Source organism: Cetorhinus maximus, chromosome 16, assembly GCF_964194155.1.
Source record: "Cetorhinus maximus chromosome 16, sCetMax3.hap1.1, whole genome shotgun sequence".
Classification (NCBI taxonomy): Eukaryota; Metazoa; Chordata; class Chondrichthyes; order Lamniformes; family Cetorhinidae; genus Cetorhinus; species Cetorhinus maximus.
This window is the reverse complement of record NC_135894.1, coordinates 71,198,253-71,218,202: the sequence shown is the minus strand read 5'-3', so window position 1 is coordinate 71,218,202 and position 19,950 is coordinate 71,198,253. Positions and strand designations below refer to the sequence as shown.

Genomic DNA, 19,950 nt, shown 5'->3' with positions numbered 1-19,950 from the left:
GGTGCCAGGCTACTGGAGAACTGCAAACGTTACGCCCTTGTCAAAAAAGTTTGAAGGATAAGCCCAGCAATTACAGATCAGTCAGTTTAACTTCAGTGAAACAATTCACATGGAAAAATATGGGTTGATAGGGAAGAGCCAGCATGGATTTCTAAAGGGGAAATAGTGTTTAACTGACTTGCTGGAGTTTATGAAGAGGTAACAGAAAAGGTCGATGAGGGTAATGCAGTTGATGTGGTGTACATAGACTTTCAAAAGGCATTTGCTTCAATGACACACAACAGGCTTGTGAGGAAAGTTATTGCTCAGGGAATAAAAGGGACAGTAGCAACATGGATACAAAATTGGCTAAAAAATAGGAAGCAGAGAGTAATGATCAATGGATTTTTTCCGGGCTGGAGGAAGGTTTGTAGTGAAGTTCCCCAGGGGTCAGTATTGGGACCCTTGCCTTTCCTGATATATATTTATGATCTAGATCTTGGTGTGCATGGGACAATTTCAAAGTTTGCGGATGATACGAAGCTTGGGAACGTTGTAAACTGCGAGGAGGACAGTGTAGAACTTCAAGAGGACATAGTCAAGTTGGTAGAGTGGGCAGATAGGTGGCAGATGAAGTTCATTGAAGAGACGTGTGAGGTGGTGCATTTTGGAAGGAAGAACATGGATAGACAATATAAAATAAGGGGTGAAATGTTGAAGGAGGTGCAGGAACAGAAAGACCGCAGTGTACGTGTGCATAGATCATTGAAGGTGGCAGGACAGGTGGAGACAGCAGTTAATAAAGCATATAGTATCCTGGGTTTTATTAATAGGGACATAGGGTACAAGAGCAAGGAGGTTATGCTGAATTTATACAAGACCTCAGCTGGAGTACTGTGTACAGTTCTGGGCTCCACATTATAGGAAGGGTGTGAACACATTGGAGAGTGTGCAGAAGAGGTTTACAAGAATTGATCCAGGGATGAGGAACTTCAGTTACGAAGATAGATTGGAGAGGTTGGAACTGTTCTCCTTGGAGAGAAGGCGGCTAAGAGGAGATCTGATAGAGATGTTCAAAATCATGAGGGCACTGCACAGAGTAGATAAGGAGAAGCTGTTCCCACTCATAAAAGGATCAAGAACGAGAGGGCACAGATTTAAAGTGATTTGCAAAAGAAGCAAATGTGACGTGAGAAAAAACTTTTTCACACAATGAGTGGTTCAGGTCTGGAATACACTGCTTGGAAGTGTGGTGGAGGCAGGTTCAATCGAAGCATTCAAGAGGGCATTAGATGATTATGTGAATAGAAACAATGGCAGGGGTACAAGGAAAAGACAGGGAAAGGGCACTAGGTCATAATGCTCATTTGGAGAGCTGGTACAGACATGATAGGCCAAATGGCCCCCTTCAGTTTTGTTAAAATTCTGTGAGGTACAGCAAGTAATTAGGAAAGCTAATAGAATGTTATTGTTTATTACAAGGGGAATTGAATATAAAAGTAGAGAGGTTATGCTTCAGTTATACAGGACAATGGTGAGACCACATCTGGATTACTATGTACGATATTAATCTACTTATTTAAGGAAGGATGTAAATGTATTAGAGGCAGTTCAGAGAAGGTTTACTAGACTAATACCTGGAATTGAAGGGTTGCCTTATGAGGAAAAGTGGAACAGGCTCGGCTTGTATTTACTAGAGTTAAGAAGAGTGACTTGATTGAAACACAGAAGATCCTAAGGGATCTTCACAGGTTGGATGTGGAAAGGATGTTTCCTCTTATGGGAGAATCTAGAACTAGGGGTCACTGATTAAAAGGAAAGGGTCACCCATTTAAGACAAAGATTAGGAGAATTTTGTTTCACTTGGAGGGTAGAGTGTCTTTGGAACACTCTTCCCTCAAAAGGCAGTAGAAGCAGTATCTCTGAATATTTTTAAGGCAAAGGTAGATAGATTCTTGATAAGCAAGGGGGTGAAAGGTTATCACAGGTAGGTGGGAATATGGAGTTGAGGTTACAATCAGATCAGCCATGATCTTATTGAATGGCAGGGCAGGCTCAAGGGGCCAAATGGCCTACTCCTGCTCATAATTTGTATGTTTGTTTCTGCATTGGGCACAAATCGGCATCGCAAGTCACGCTAGTTTTCTGAAGCAATTTTCTTTTACTCAATTTTCCATTCAAATTCATTTGCATATCGCCAAACATAAAACCTACCATGAACCAGCACAACTAGGCAGCATTTCGGAGCTTTGTTTTGTATTAAATATATCAAGGAATATTTTAAGTGGTAATCTGATGCAATTTTAATAATAGAACTGAAAATGGGTTTATCAAATGGGTCTATTCCAACAGCTGAGTAATTTTATTTTAAATGCTGGAGAATGACTACAAAAAAAAGTGAACAATTTACTAGTTTCATTGGTATACACTGGTCTGTTTTTTAGCAAATACTTTTTTTTAATAATTGAAAGTTACTAGTGGCTTTAGCCCTAAAAATAGAACTTCAATTTTTAGTGCCTGCTTGAAGGCTCACAAGAGAAGCAATTAGCAGAAACTTGCAATGGTGATCAATTTTATCTGCTTGTGAGCAAAAGATCTTGGAAACTCAATCCGCGTTGGAAGTTAAGTGCATTTGAAATTCATGGGTCTTTTACACCAGTTTGATCAATTTTGGGCAAACCGCACTGGAAAAAACAAACAGCACAACCTAGCAGAGCCTCCAGGCCAATATATTTTTCAAATTACAGCCCAAATTAGTCATGAGTTCCAGAACATCACAAAACAAATTGAAACAGAATGAAATATTACAAGTAAAATTTCACAAGATATACAAAATGTGAAAAATGTATTTCTTTTTAAAGCTCAAACAATAATGAAGTGAAATTACAATATTAGCCAAATCAATTAGTTCATAAGTAAACTATGGGAGTGATTAGTTCATTTTCTCTATTCAAAAAGCAAGAGGAAATTGTGAAGAAAAAAAATTATTATTCACATCAACAAAAAATAGTAACATGTCAACATTAGTGCAATTATTTTCCAGTATAATTGCAGCAAATGCCAAATATATACTGTTGGTTAAGTTTACTTATGGTCCACTTTTGTACTTGTAAGGAAAAAGATGTTATAAATTTCATTATCGGGCACTTTGGACACAGTCAATGTAAATGACTATTGCTCCTTATACTTTGGATTAATCCCAAACTCAGAACAGCCATGAAGAATTAATTTCTCAATTTCCCCCATCACCCATTATTAAGGCTGTTAAATGTGGGTGCCAATTTATGTAGAATTATGGCAGGTGCTCCAACTTGGAAAGAAATTCTATCCAAAACAACTGAAAAAGGATAATCAAATTATCCTGTGCTGGGTTCAAAACAGTATATCCAAATCGAGAGGGAAAAGGCCACTTTCGAAGCCACTATTCTAAGCAGCCATTTTAGTTCCCCAATTAAATTTGTTATAAAATATTGAATTTGCCTTAGATTTTCTCTCAGGTTAAAGTCAGAGACACTGATTTTTCCTGTAATTGGACCTGCAATCCTTGCAATCAGAAGTTTATTCTCACTATTCAAAGGCTCGTCATATTATAGTATAACTCAGGGAGAGAGCAGCAACACAAACTGGATATTGTGATGCTCACATGTGCTTCTACAATCTTCTGAAAGGCAGACAGATTAACAATTCTAAATACATCATTTACCTTAATACTGAGCTCTTTCCTGGCTAACTCAGTTTTGCTAAGCTCCTTTCGGAAGGCATCAATAGCTTCTTCCATGTCCTCTTTCTCCTTCTCCGTTGTTTTTGTTTTTTCTTGCTGTGCTTGGAGCTTTTGTTCCAAGCCTGTCAATCATTACAAAAAAAAATAAGGTTAGTGGTTGAAGACTAACATGCAGAGTGCAGATTTATCAACACTATTACAATCACACATGCTTTTTTGTACTGGGTGCCTTTCTGCCACTCTGTCCTGCTTTCGACAGATTATGTAATATTTTTATCTTTTGAAAGGTGCCTACTAACCTGGTACTTGATTTTCCAGCCCATCAAGATGTCAAACTGAAGAAATAACTAAAATTGTAACCTTTCATTTAAACTGTGGAATTCACACCTGCAAGTGCTGCAGTTCTTTACTGTTCTTTTCTTTCTGAAGTTGTGCCCTCCTGTTAGACAGCTCCTTACTTCAATTTCAGTCACCAATATTAATCAAGCCCCTGGCCCATTCAGTCTGTTCCCTAGACAATTTCTCAAATTATTCACCTCAAGCTGCTTTCAGATGACAATCAGAATAACTTAACAGTTGGCACTGAATTATGCAGCTTCAGTATATGTACAGCTGATCAGATTTACACAACATGTCAATCTGCTACATTGGGTACACTGGCAAGTCCTCATAAACCTCAAAAATGGAAGAGCAGTTGCAGAGATATGACCTAATAGGAATCTTTCTGCAGTCCTGTCCTTTTGTGTTAGTGCTTGACATGAGCAAGGAATAAATGTAGAACAGGGTAAGGGACCTGAGACTTACAATCTTGGGTCATCTACTTAAAGTTTTGAAGCATGGTAAATCCACACCAGAAAGAAGCACAATTCAAATAAATTAAATGGTCTTTAGATAACAGGAAGTTTTATTACTAATTTTTTCCTACTATTCTATCTTCTAATAGCATCACACACACACACATTTCCAATGTCAGTTTTTCCCGATGAGCTTAGCCATTTGTAGCATAGAAAACTATACGAAAGAAAGGTATAATGTCACTCCATGGCACACTTCACTGTTCTGTTCAAATAGTAAATACATCTTGAAGCAAATGGACATAGATGAGTGACAAGCCAAAGACAGACCCAATAATTTATTGTCCTTTTCCTGTAACTGAATGCACAAATCATTTTTCTGCGCTTCCATCTCTGCCAACTGAGCAAGGCATCTAAGATTCAAAAAGAAAGCAAAGACAAGATATTTTACTGTTTCTTTAAAAAAATTTCCACTTGACAAACATATGATTTCAAGCCATCCTGACTGTCTTAGAATCTATAAATATTACATCTAATCACAGATAATCTAATCTAATAGGAGATGGACTTACCTATCATTCTGTTGTTTAAGGGAGTCAATTTGCTTTTTGAACAATTCACTTTGTTTGCTTAAGGAATTGTGTTCAATCTGAAGTTCTTCAAGTTGCCTTTCGACTGTCTCAAGGCTAAAAATAAAGATTGTGTCAATATGCAAATCTGAAACTGGATTTATGGATTATACTTTCAAGAAGTTATTCAGTGAAAAATACAATTTATGTAACCTATAAAAAAAAGTTACACAAGTATAATTATACTCCTGTGGACTGCCATACATCGCGGTTCATTCAGCCCACTCCCATAAAGATACATTCTCTCCTCTCCTACAATCCCCTCAGTGTCTCAAGTTCTTTTTCCTTGTGTACTACCCCACGCATCCATTAATGCCACTTTGAAATTCTTATAGGCAAATACAGGGCCTCCACATGATGGCACAAAACTGGTAGAACTATTGCTCTATGCCATACACAAAATCAATTCTTTAGCTGTTGTACATGAATCCTGATGCCACTGTAGTTCATTTTTTGAAATAACAAGAAGGAAAACTGCACCAAAAAATGAGCAGATATCACTCAACCTTACTTTTGAGCAAGACTTTTTGAAGTAACTTTTAAAGATTCATGTTCTTCAGAAATGGCCTGTAATTTACAATTGTGCTGATAAAGTTCCTCAATATCAGCCTTGGCACGGTCAGATTCCAACAGTTGTGTCTTCAGCACTCCATCAAGTTCTTCGTTTTTTCTCTCTGCATCCATTAAAAGTGAAGCTAACTGTCGTGCCTACAACTCAAAATATGTCAAATGATTTATAAAATGGAACAATTCAGAATGAATGTAGAGAAGGTATTACTACACAAATTAGAAAACAATTAGAAAATCCAATACTTGAGACATTAAATATTGTCTACACACCTGATTTGCACTAACCACTAAACATCACTGGTGCAATAAGTGCAGAGTGACAAATGATATTAGATAGGTAATCTAACACTGCTGCTATAGCAGTCTTGGTGTCTATGGTGGTAGTGAACAAGCAGGGTTCGCTATCAATGCATGTGAAAGTTGGCACCATGTTTGGAGATGATATTTCTGAGGAACAGCATACAGGGGCTATTTTAATCTATTCTGGAAAATACTCAACAACAAATACAGAAAATGCTGGAAAAACTCAGATCTAACTGAATCTATGGTGAGAAAAACAGAGTTAACATTTCGAGTCCATAAGACTCTTCTTCAGAGCTAAAGAGAAGTAAAAATGTGATGCAATTTATACTGTTTAAGTGGGGTGGAGCAGGTGAAACTGGATAGAAGGCCAGTGATAGGTGGGGGCAAAGGAGAGATTGACAAAGATGTCATGTACAAAAGGACAAAGGGGGTGTTAATGGTACTGGTAAGGGCTAAAGGAGGTGCTGATAGTGGCATTAAGGTAAGAAAGCAGAATGTGATAACAGCAGGGGCAAGGGTAAGCACCTGAAAAGAACAAGTAACAGATGGCCCTTGTGGGCGAGGGGTGGTGGGGATAAAAGATCGAAAATAGGATAAAAGGTGGGGATAAAACATTGAAAATAAAAAAATAATTAAAAAGTGGATAAAAATAAAAATTAAAAAGAGAAAAAAAAGGGGTTAAAGAAGGGGGTGGGGATAGAAGAGAGAGCTCATGGTCTGAAGTTGTTGAACTCAAGTGTTAAGTCCGGAAGGCTGTAAAGTGCCTAATGAGAAGATGAGGTGCTGTTCCTCCAGTGTGCGTTGGCCTTCACTGGAATATTGCAGCAGGCGAAGGGTGGACATGTGGGCATGATAGCAGGATGGTGTGTTGAAATGGCAAGCGAGATCCAGACCTTCTTGTTGCTTGCCATTTCATCAGGAGACAAATCTCTCACATCAACTGTTGTTCGCTGTTCTTCCTAGTTATTAACCTTATCAATTCAAACATGTGCATTTTAATTGGTCTGGAGTTTTGAGTTGAGCCAGTTTTAATTGGAACCATTGATTATATTAGGATTTGTAACTTTTGTGAGATAGAAAAGCATACAAGAATGCCAAGGATGGCCCTTTTCCAACTGAATATTTTCCAGTAAGATAAAAGCAAAATGCTGCGGATGCTGGAAATCTGAAACAAAAACAGAAAATGCTGGAAAAACTCAACAGCTCTAACAGCATCTGCAGAGAGAGAAACAGAGTTAACGTTTTGTGTCTGTATTGACTCTTCTTCAAAGCTAAAGAGAAGTAAAAATGTGATGCAATTTATACTGTTTAAGGGTGTTGGAGCAGGTGAAGCTGGATAGAAGGCCAGCAATAGGTGGGGACAAAGGACAAAATTCCCTGGCCCTAACCACCTCCTTTTCACCATGGACGTCCAATCCCTCTACACTTCCATCCCCCATCAGGATGGTCTGAGGGCTCTCCGCTTCTTCCTTGAACAGAGGCCCAAACAACCCCTATCCCACCACCACTCTCCTCCGTCTGGCTGAACTTGTGTTCTCACTGAACAATTTCTCCTTAAACTTGACTCACTTCTTCCAAATAAAAAGGTACGGCTGGGGCACATGGGCCCCAGTTATGCCTGTCTCTTTATGGGGTATGTGGAACATTCCTTGTTCCAGTCCTACTCAGGCCCCCTCCCACAACTCTTTTTTTGGTTCATCGATGACTGTTTCGGTGCTGCTTCATGCTCTCATCTGGACCTGGAAAAATTTATCAATTTTGCTTCCAATTGCCACCCCTCTATCACCTTCACATGGTCCATCTCCGACACTTCCCTTCCCTTCCTTGACCTATCTGTCTCAATTTCTGGTGATAGACTGTCCACCAATATTCACTACAATCTCACCGACTCCCACAGCTACCTCGACTACAGCTCCTCACACCCTGCTTCCTGTAAGGACTGCATCCCATTCTCTCAGTTCCTTCACCTCCGTCGCATCTGTTCCGATGATGCCACTTTCCAAAATGGCACTTCTGACATGTCTTCCTTCTTCATTAACCGAGGGTTCCCACCCACTGTTTTGACAGGGCCGTCAACCACGTCTGACCCATCTCCCATGCCTCTGCCCTCACACCTTCCTCTCCCTCCCAGAACAATGATAATGACCCCTTGTCCTCACTTTTCACCTCACCAGCCTCCACATTCAAAGGATCATCCTCCACCAACTCCAGCATGATGCCACCACCAAACACATCTTCCCCTCACCTTCCCTGTCGGCATTCCGTAGGGATCGTTCTCACCGGGGCACCCTGGTCCACTCTTCCATCACCCCAGCACCTCATCCCCCTCCCACGGCACCTTCCTATGCAGTTGCAGAAGGTGTAACACCTGCCCCTTTACCCTCCTCCCTTCTCACTGCCCAAGGGTCCAAACACTCCTTTCAGGTGAATCAGCACTTCACTTGCACCTCCTTCAATTTGGTCTACTGCATTCGCTGCTCCCAATGCCTCCTCTACATTGGAGACCCGAAAACCCCAGACCAATTGGCCAATTAAGATGCACGTGTTTGAATTGGTTCGGTTAATAACTAGGAAGAACAGTGAACAACAGTTGATGTGAGAGGTCAGTCTCCTGATGAGAATTTCAAAATTAGCAAAATGAAAAGGAACTACATGATTTACTGTAGTTTCTAACATTCTTACAGCCAAAAGGACTGGATAACTCAGAAGCAGTGCAATTTTCACCAAGTTATTGGTAAACACCACGCAATTTTGTTTAATCACAAATACTCAAAAATATTTAACCGTAATTGATTACTGTCCTTCATTTCCATAGAGTAAAAGAATCGCAGCTGCAAAATAGATTTCCAGTCTACTGACACTTCGCATTTGATAACAGCTTTTTTACATTATATATAATAGAAATTAGTATGATAAAAAAGTCCAACTGTACCTTACTCTGCCACATTTTGAAGATCCGCATAACCAGAATTTTACAGCCTAGAGTGTTGGTCTACCCTTAACAATACTACTTTGTACTAAAAAAAATTGCATTCTTATAAATTGAATTAAGTAATTTATATAATGCAGCAAATAAAAAGATTAGTTGATTTAAAAGACTGAATTAAGAGAAGGCAGTAACTTTTAAAATGATCTATCTCATGGTATATTCAAAATACCTCTGCTTCTGCATGGGCTCTCTGACAACGGTACTGGGCAATCAAACGATCAGCCTGTGCTAGGGCCAGTGCCTTGGCTTCCAATAGGTCCTGTAAACGATTTTCTTTGGACTAAATAAAAGAGTTAAACTTCAATTATATTCATGCTAAAGATTATGTTAATATTGAAATATTTCAAAAAGAGAGTCTGTGGTATTGTAAAATGGAGAAATCTAATGAAGTAAGGATGGTTAATGCCCCACTCTGTTCATGTGCCATTGTATCAGTGAGTGGAGGCACGCAAAGGAATAAATGAGGGAGCGCCACCTCTTCATGAACCTTGACAATTCCTAGCAATGTGTCAGACACACGAGACATAAATGGCCTTGGATGCATCCCACTGACATACGTGCAGAAGCATGAGACTAAGCAAAAGAAAGGGATTGCAGAAAAAAGGAGAGCAACCTTATCTAAAACTAACCCCTCAAGTTAAAAATGTTTGCTACACCACATAAAACATCAAACAGTCAAAAGAAAGGAAGATATTTCCTCACTCTATTTCATATCTCTCAGCTGTCATAGTCTCAACCAAGGAAGCTTAAAAGGAAAATGAATAAATTTAAAGTATTTGCACCCACAACACAAAAAATAGAAATGTATATGTAATAGTGGAAGGGCAAAACCCCCAAAACGTTAGGCTTGTGTGAAGAAATCCTGTCTGCATGAGGCCATAACTTCCGAGCTCCAGGGTGTCGTATTAGGGAGGTACCCAAAGATGCGCTGGGGAATTCCCTTTGGAAGTTCCCAGGTAAGGTTTGTAGGGCAAAATGCGAATTAAAAAGCAAACTTCGGATGGTTCCGACTGGGTTACATCAGTGTGAAAATGGATGTTTTTTTAAAAAAGTATTTTGGGGAATATTATGATATTCTGTAAAAAAAGGCTCGATTTCGGTGTACGATTTAATTAAGCTGGGCAAGGGATTGATAGGAGACAGGATGTCTGTGTTTGGAAACATGAAAAGGTTAAAAGTGTTAGGTTTGAGGTACAAGTAAATAGGTTAGGTCTAGCATCTGCATTTTTAGATAAGTTGAGAGGTTGTTTGAATTTCAAGGGGAATCAGAGATGGCAAAGAACTCTCTTCACATGCTGCATAAATTGTTTTCCCCCTATATTGGTATTCTTGCAAAGCATCCTGATGACTGCAAGGTGAAAAGCTTAGACGTCTGATTTTTCAGCAACACTCAAATTCTGTACTACCAAATGACTATTTTTATAATAATTTAGTAACAGAAGGCAATTTTTTCCCCCTCATCTTCCTTCTCTCCTCCCAAGTCAGTCTGCATTGCTATCTTATTTTCTGATTAATGAAGGTCATTATGCCATTACTTCCAATTAAGTTGTTAAATTTATAACCTTTCAACTTTTTTTTTTGCGCACAATCCTTCTTCATTGCCCGTCTTTTCTGAAACTGGCAGCAATTGAAATTTTTACTTTGCATCTCTGGAACCGTTTTGTAGAAACCCTTCGCTTGAGCTTAAACGGTTGACAGCAGAGGGGTGGTTGGTGAATGTAAAAAAGATACTGTCCTCACCACTGACATTGTCCATTTTTGCCAGACAGGTGTTCATATGCAGAATAAACTTTCACCAAGAATAATTAATGTTACATTAGCTACGTTTAAAAACGTCACCAGAAAATGCACCATTGCTACAATTGTAAGAGTAGAACCAGCAGGCCAATAGCAAACTAAAAATTGTTGCTGAAACCTGTGTTAAAGTTACACAAATGATGTTTACAAAATGTCTCTGAATATACTAACATGCACAAATAGATCTGATCACGATTAATGTCAGGAGTTAACAGTCCTAGTGTTGCCTGCCACCTTCAGGACTTCTGTCATAGGTTACACTGGCTACCATATTGGTGGTCAATCTGCCGTCATACAAACTCGCTCACTCTAAGCGATGGGGACTGTACTTAAAATGATTAAGAGACATAGAATGGATAGAGAAACTATTTCACCTGGTGGGGGGCGACCCACAAGAGAGCCTAATCTTAAAATTAGAGCTAGGCCATTTAGGAGTGAAATCCGGGTGCATTGTTTCACACGAGGGTTTGTGGAAATATTTCTTTCCCCCGTTTCAAAAGGCTGTGGTTACTGAAATTTGAAATTGAGGTTGATAGAGCATTGTTGGACACTCACCAAGCCTCCTTAAACATCACCTTCCAAACCCACAACCACTATCATCTAAAAGGATAAAGGCAGCAGACACATGGGAACACCACCATCCGGAAGTTCCCCTCAAGCCATTCACCATCCTTGACCTTGGAAATATATCGCCGTTCCTTTACTGTCGCTAGGTCAAAATCCTGGAACTCCCTTCCTAACAGCACTGAGTGTACCTATACCACATGGACTGCAGCAGTTCAAGAAGGCAGCTCACCACCACCACCACCTTCTCAAGGGCAATTAGCGATGGACAATAAATGCTGGTCTAGCCAGTGACACCCACACCCCATGAATGAATAAAAACAAGGTATTAAAAGGATATGGAACATAGGCAGGTAAAGGGGAGTTCAGGTACAAATCAGCCAGTGTCTAATTGAATGGCAGAACAGTTTGAGGGGAAGAATGGCCTACTCTTGCTCCTATGTTCTTTCTAATTGCTTTCATGTCTATTCTGGAGCAGTTTTATACTCTAGTACACATGGCATTTGATTGTACATGTGAGTCATCCCTTTTATCCTTTACAGAAAGATCTGGTTTGGTCTCCATTTTGTAGTTAGCCAGTATCACAATTAAACCATTTACTAGATTTTAGAAATTGCAGCAGTTTTAAATCTAGATAATAAAAATTATCCCCTTTTCCCTCACTTTCTCAAAATAGTATAACTATAAAATATAATAGCATTACAGTCAACATTACATCTCTATCTTAGCATTATGCTCTGGAATTCCCTCTAAATCTCTCCGCCTCTTTTTCTCCTCTTTTAAGACATTCCTTAAAGCTTATATCTTTGACCAAGGTTTTGATCCATGCCTATTTTCTGATGTGGCCCAGTGTCAAATTTTGGCTGCTAACACATCTGTGAAGTGCATTTCACTGTGTTCAAGGGGCTAAATGCAAATAAATGTTCAAAAATCTATTGAGCTACACAAAAACATGTTTACAAGACACTAAGGACCTAAGATTACAACTTCATACATTTTTTTCTACAGTTATAAAGCTCTTTACAACTTTATGCATATTGCTTTTCACACTAGTGAAGGAACACCAAACCATCAGACATGACATAGATATGTGCAGTGGAGGTAGATTATTAGGCTGAATTCAAAATTGTTACACTACAATAAAGAATTTTACTTTAAACTTGAAGGGATTAGAAAATGTAGCTTATGCTATCCACTACTACTGTGCAACTTCTATATCGGACTAACTGAAGAATAGCTCAACAATCCCACCACAATTCTGGACTTCTGTTGTCACAAAACATTCAACAAAGATACTAATGCATTATCATATTATTCACACTCAGTTGCAAAAGCAACTGCGCTGAAAGCAACCGAGGGAAAATTTTTAAAACGTTCCCTGTATTTCTTTATTGTTTTTCAACTTAAAGAGAGATTCATTAATGTAATAGCGTGATCGCTATTCCTATAAAATGTGGCACATGGAATTTTCGTTTTAACAATTTTCAACGTCGCCAGTTTAAAAAGATTATGCCATCAATTTCAACTGCTACTTACAGCAAGAGATGAAAGCTTCTGCTCATATACATCCATCACATCTGACAGCCTCACATCCTTGACTTGTTCCTTCAGCTGTGAAAAGATATTAAATGTATTGTTAAGTAGCTAAATAAAAACAAAGCCAATAAAGAATGCTCAGCAGAAAACTAAAAAATAAATATTGCTTACATAAAACAGCTGACGATAAAAATATTTGTGGAATTCAAACATATGGCCAAATGACAGATTAAAGTTCAACACTTGTGCTTAGAGGCCAGCTTTCGATATGTACAATTTCAGGAAACTATTACAATTAAAAAATGAACCTTCACTTTTTCCACACAATTCTGACAACTCAGTTTCTTAATGAGACTCAGTCAATGTAGCCCATTTTATATTGCTCCACTTTCCTCAATTAGACTATTACTATTGATTGAACATGGGGTTTGGTAGCATGGTGACTAGTAATCCACAGGTTTGGGGGAATGGTCCGGAGACACGAGTTCAGACCCACAATGTAGTTGACTATTAGCTAGCTTCTGAAATGGGTTAGGATGCCACTCAGTTATATTTAACAAAATGGCTTACGACCACCACCTTGTCAAGGGCAATAAATGACAGTCTTGTCAGCAATACCCACATTCCATATGAATTTAAAATCCTCCTCAACATCATCTGGAGGCTTGTGCTAAAAGTTAGAAGAGCTGACCTACAAGCTAATGAATCAACAGCTGGACATAATCATACTCATACTCAGGTTCATACCTTTCAGCAACTCCAGTAACATCCCAGGTTCCTTCATTTCAATCTCTAGTGGCAGAATGGTATAGTCAGTGGGGACTGGCTGTGGAAGACTTCAACATTAACTCCAGAAATAAAGTCTCATGGCATCAGGTCAAACATGGGCAAGGAAACTTCCTGCTGATTATTAGCTATTACTTTCCCTCAACTATCAGTTGGAAGAAGCACCGGGATAGCAAGGGCACAGATTATATTTTGGGTGGTAGCATATTAGAACCATGACTGATCCCAGCTATGTCGCTGCCAGATTGAGCCTGATGCAGGTGATGAGAGAACCAACATGAAAGAAAACCATACTTGAGCTTGTCCTCACCAATCTGTCGCAGATGCATTTGTCCACAACAGTATTGATAGGAGTAATCACTACAGAGGCCTTCTGGAGCCAAAGTCCCATCTTTACATTAAGGATTCTGCAGCACTACTAAATAGGAAAGATTTAGAAGCTCAAAACTGGGTATCGATGTGCTGTGAGCCATCGGGATGGTCTGAGGGCTCTCCGCTTCTTCCTCGAACAGAGGGCCGAACAATCCCCATCCATCACTACTCTCCTCCGTCTGGGTAAACTTGTGTTCTCACTGAACAATTTCTCCTTAAACTCCTCTCACTTCCTCCAAATAAAAGGTGTGGCTATGGGTACCCGCATGGGCCCCAGTTATGCCTGTCTCTTTATGGGGTATGTGGGACATTCCTTGTTCCAGTCCTACTCCGGCCCCCTCCCACAACTCTTTCTCTGGTACATCGATGACTGCTTCGGTGCTGCTTCATGCTCTCGCCTGGGCCTGGAAAAACTTATCAATTTTGCTTCCAATTTCCACCCCTCCATCATTTTCACATGGTCCATCTCTAACACTTCCCTTCCCTTCCTTGACCTCTCTGTCTCAATTTCTGGTGATAGACTGTCCACCAATATTCATTACAAGCCTACCGACTCCCACAGCTACCTTGACTACAGCTCCTCACAGCCCGCTTCCTGTAAGGACTCCACCCCATTCTCTCAGTTCCTTCACCTCTGTCGCATCTGTTCTGATGATGCTACTTTCCAAAACAGTTCCTCTGACATGTCTTCCTTCTTCCTTAACCGAGGTTTTCCACCCACTGTGGTTGACAGGGCCCTCAACCGTGTCCGGCCCATCTCCCGCGCATCTGCCCTCACACCTTCCTCTCCCTCCCAGAACCATGATAGGGTCCCCCTTGTCCTCACTTATCACCCCACCAGCCTCCGCATTCAAAGGATCATCCTCCGCCATTTCCACCAACTCCAGCATGATGCCACCACCAAACACATCCTCCCTTCACCCCCCCCTAGCAGCATTCCGCAGGGAATGTTCCCTCCGGGACACCCTGGTCCACTCCTCCATCACCCCCTACACCTCAATCCCCTCCCACAGCACCTTCCCATGCAAACGCAGAAGGTACAACACCTGCCCCTTTACTTCCCCTCTCTTCACCATCCAAGGGCCCAAACACTCCTTTCAAGTGAAGCAGCATTTCACTTGCACTTCCCTCAATTTAGTCTACTGCATTCGCTGCTCCCAACGTGGTTTCCTCTACATTGGAGAGACCAAACGCAGACTGAGAGACCGCTTTGCGGAACACCTTCAGTCTGTCCGCAAGCATGACCCAGACCTCCCTGTCGCTTGCCATTTCAACACTCCACACTGCTCTCATGCCCACATGTCCGTCCTTGACCTGCTGCAATGTTCCAGTGAAGCTCAACGCAAACTGGAAGAACAGCACCTCATTTTCTGACTAGGCACTTTACAGCCTTCCGGACTGAATATCGAGTTCAACAACTTTAGATCATGAACTCTCTCCTCCGTCCCCACCCACTTTCCGATCCCCCCCCACTCTTTTCCAATAATTTATATAGATTTTTCTTTTCCCACCTACTTCCATTATTTTTAAATGTATTTCCATCCATTGTTTTATCTCTACTTTTTAGCCTATTTCGATCCCTTCTTCCCACCCCTACCCCACTAGGGCTATCTGTACCTTGCTTGTCCTGCTTTCTACCCTTAATGTCACCTATTAGCACATTTCTTAGCTAATATCACCACCGTCAACACCTCTTTGTCCTTTTGTCTATGACATCTTTTGGCAATCTCCACCTATCACCGACCCTCTATCCAGCTCTACTTGTCCCACCCCCCCTTAAACCAGCTTATATTTCACCTCTCTTCTATTTTTCCTTAGTTCTGTTGAAGAGTCATACGGACTCGAAACGTTAACTGCAATCCTCTCCGCAGATGCTGTCAGACCTGCTGAGTTTTTCCAGGTATTTTTATTTTTGTTTTGGATTTCCAGCATCCGCAGTTTTTTCTTTGAAACATACACAATCATTTTCAATCATAAGAGGTGAATGGATAATCTATCTCTGCCTCCTCCTGAGGCCCTCATTATCACAGTGTAATGGAACACTCTCCACTTGCCTGGATGTGCACAACTCCAACAAAATTCAAGAAGTTTCATCTAGGACAAAGCAGCCTGCTTGCCTGGAACGCCCATCCACCAATTTGAATCTTCACTCCCTTCACCTCTGGCACAACATGGTTACAGTGTGCACCATTTACAAGATGCACTGCTGCACCTCACCAAGGTTTCTTCTTCCCAAATAAACAACCTCTATCAACAAGAAGGATAAAGACAGCAGGCGCATGGGAACACCCGCACCTCCAAGCCAAACATCATCCTGAGTTGGAAATATGTTAGCGGTCCTTTGCGATCGCTGCTTCAAAATTCTGAAACTCCTTCCCAAACAGCACTGTGGGAGTACCTTCTCAAGGGCAATTAGGGGTAGGTAATAAATGCTGGCCTCACCAGCGATGTCCATATCTCGTGACTGAATATTAAGATTAGATTAATGAGGTGCATCGTTGGTCCAATAGTTTTTCTAGTGCCTTCTGAAAAAGTGCCAGTAACAACCAGATGTGAGTACAGGATTAAATGCAAACTACAATGTATAAACAAATAACCAGTAAAGCCAATCAACATGCAGTACAAACCTCCATTCCTAATTGCAATTTATCAATCAACTCATGAATATTGGATCTGGCAGCATTGGTTGTACTTGAACATTTTGATGTTACAAAGCTTGCTGAATGCTGATGGACAGGAACTTTTTTCATTACATGGTCAGTGTTCTGCTGTTTGTATGCATTATTGGCAGCAATGTTTTCTCCAAGCCTGAAAGGAACAAAGCAGCACAAGTGTAAAATTTTTCCTCTCTTTCCTATATTCAGGGCAACATATACCCAGGCAGAATAAGAATACATGAGAGAATTGACACTACAATTTTGTTACAGAGCTGTGAAATGTATGATTTGCTACATAAAAGTTTCAAAACTCAAAATCTACAAAGAGTTTTAAATCCAGCCAAAACGTTGAAAAGAAAATATATTGGGAGAAAAAAGTAATGCTGATGTAATTCATTCTGTAACAGTTTTTGTATTGTATTTTAAGAAGGATAATTTATCAATGGCACTTAAGCACCCCCAACCCTAAAATCATTAATTCCAGCTAATTAAACCACTAAACCATAATTATAGAAGCTCTTCCCATACCTCAATTTAGTGCAATAGGTGGAATTTTGAGTGATCTGTGAGAACTGTGGTGCACTTGGGGTTCAGAAATCAGAATCGATATTGTGGGATGCTGCAAGGACTCACACTAAATGCTATTGGATGTTGCAACTAAATACATACTTTGCAGCTAAATTACATTTCTTGCGTGTAATTTGTGTCATAACAGATTAAGCAAAATTTCATCCCCATGTTTTGCTATGTAAAGGAATGCAGCTCTTACAAGTTGGCTTACTCATTTGAAAGTAACAACACATCAATACTGACAGTAAAAGTTATATTGTTAAAACATAAACCCTATAATTACAAAAAATGCTGAAAATGCTTAGCAGGTCAAGCAACTTCTGTGGAAAGGGTGTTAACATTTCAAGTCAATGACCATGCCAAATCATTGACCTCCATCTGTCAAAAGGTCATCAACCTGCAACAGCAACTCATTTTCTCTCCCCAAAGGTACCACCTGATCTGTTGATTATTTTCAGCATTGTTTTTATTGCAGATTTCCAGCTTCTGAAGTATTTTGCTTTTGTTGTAGCCTAATAATTACTGTCGGTAATATCCAATAAATGTTTAACATGCTTGTATGCCATTCCTCTGTCCCATTATTTTAGCTGAGGTGTTTTCCTATACAATGTAATTAGTGTCTACAATATGTATTTTTATTGATTTACAATGGTTATCAAACTGATGGTGCATGGTCATGTTTATCATTCTGAGTAACCAACAGAAAAAGCAAACCAAACACCTTGAACACTTACGTTATAGCAGGAAAATCAGGCAAAGGTGCTGCCTCAAACAGAATTTTTAATGCAAACTGTACATGTTCTTGGTGTTCGGAAGTCAAAGCAAACGACAAAGGCGAAGTGAGTCGTTGGTCCTGGAGAAACAGTCAAAAAACTGTAAAAAGCAATAACATTCATGCTTTGCATATACTTTTTACATTTCTCCTTTCCCTCCTGAAGGGGCCTAAAGAACGAGATGGCAGAAATTCATGATGATAACTAAAGATAACAGATTTACACAGAATTTCCTTACAGAAGTGATCAACATGTGCAATAATTATCACAGCACGTGGCTGAACAGGAGGGGTTTCAAAATGAATATAGAAGAGATCCTGGTATCTAAGTAGATTCATGGATTTTACATTTTGCAATTGATTAACAAAAGATCTCACTGAAAGAAAGGGGTCAATTAGATGGAATGGTTTGTGGAACCTATGGCTTCTTCGGTGTTAAATATCTTGCTATGAAATAGAAACAAAAATTAATTTTAAGTGTCATGGTACTTTAGAAATAATATGAAGCTTAATCCACATAGCTGAGGACCAAATCCTAATCCTTGTTGTACCTCACTAGTTACAGCCTGCCAACTGAAAATCTGTTTATTCCTGTCTTCTGCCTGCTAACCGATCCTCAAATCACGATAATGTATTTCCCTCCAATTCCATAAGCCTTAGTTTTGTGTATCAAGTGGCTAAGTGCTTCAACTTCACATCCTTGTGTTTAAATGCCTGAATCTCTCAGCAAAATACAGTTAAGTAACTTCCAGAGGAGTAGGACAAATTGGACAACAACTGCCTGATTTTTGGATTTAAGCTGGAAGCTGCTGTACGATTTACTCTAAGAAGGGTGAGCACTGATAACCCCAGTTATTATTACGTTCTTGGCCCTACTAAACACGCCATAAAAAAATATGGCTTTTCTATTCCAGTGTAAGTGAATTTTTAAGCAATACGTTTTAATTACTACCAAACAACCTCTTTGACACTGAAAATATGTTGTTTCAAGTGTGAAATCTCATTTCTTCAGACTTATATTTTATATCTTCAACTATAAAGTTTACTTTTTTTCTCTTTCTTTTCCACCTTTATTTTACTTCACACGTACATTATTAGCTTTGAATTAAATATGCTATTTTATACTGGCTTAGACTCAGGAGTACCTCAGTGTTCCTTCCCCTGTTGCTTGTATTCATCCTCATGACTTTGCCACATCTATTTCCACAAGCTTTCCCAGCTCTGTTTCCCATTAGCACTCCATTCCACTTGCTCTTGCATCTTATAAATCTCCTTCTTGCCCCTACAAATCCCCAAAATCAACCTACTCAGTGATGGCTGGTCCTTCAGCTACCTGGTTCCTAATGTTTGGTATGCCCTGTCTAAACCTCGCCTAGAGGAACAGTTTCCAGAGGCAGTGGAGTTGTTAACTATAGGACACAGACATAACATGAATGGCAAAAGAATCAGAGGTGCAAATTTTTTTTTTACATATCAAGTATAGTGCTCTGGAATGGATCAGTGATCCATTGTTGTGGATGCCACCCTACCTTAAACTCCCCATGAGTGCAAGTTGCCCACAAAAAAAAGAGCTATAGGCAGCTATAAGTTTAATGAATGGCAAGCGCCATTCATTCACCACTGACAATATCCAAGTCAACATCTTGCCCTGTGCTACCTAATTGTGACATTTTTGGACACAACTCAAGATGAACACTTTACAAGAAATACCTTATTTTGTAATTTGATTAATAAAATAGAAAGAAAAAGACATCTCATAAAAGTTGGTTTTTGAACCCAGTCTAAGTTTTACCTGCAATATCTTATAAAAGCTTGCTTCCATGTTCGGCACCAACTGTTTGAGTCTGTTCATAAGGCTGAGTGTCTTCAGGACAACTTCTGCACCTATTTTACTGTCAATGTAGAGCAGGA

The 19,950-nt window shown here is 39.7% G+C and overlaps 1 protein-coding gene across 4 annotated transcripts in view; it reads right to left on the bottom strand.

The window, feature by feature from the left end:
• Positions 1–19,950, bottom strand: part of cip2a (cellular inhibitor of PP2A) — a 66,269-nt gene that overhangs the window by 2,901 nt on the left and 43,418 nt on the right. For all 4 annotated transcript variants that reach the window (XM_078560025.1, XM_078560027.1, XM_078560026.1 and 1 more), the window contains exons 13-21: positions 19,832–19,931; positions 18,002–18,120; positions 16,668–16,848; positions 12,883–12,957; positions 9,155–9,265; positions 5,635–5,831; positions 5,067–5,180; positions 4,825–4,907; positions 3,683–3,822 (exon numbers count right to left, since the gene is read on the bottom strand). In XM_078560025.1, coding sequence (XP_078416151.1) covers positions 3,683–3,822; positions 4,825–4,907; positions 5,067–5,180; positions 5,635–5,831; positions 9,155–9,265; positions 12,883–12,957; positions 16,668–16,848; positions 18,002–18,120; positions 19,832–19,931 — 1,120 coding nt within the window. The remainder of the gene's footprint in view (positions 1–3,682; positions 3,823–4,824; positions 4,908–5,066; positions 5,181–5,634; positions 5,832–9,154; positions 9,266–12,882; positions 12,958–16,667; positions 16,849–18,001; positions 18,121–19,831; positions 19,932–19,950) is intronic.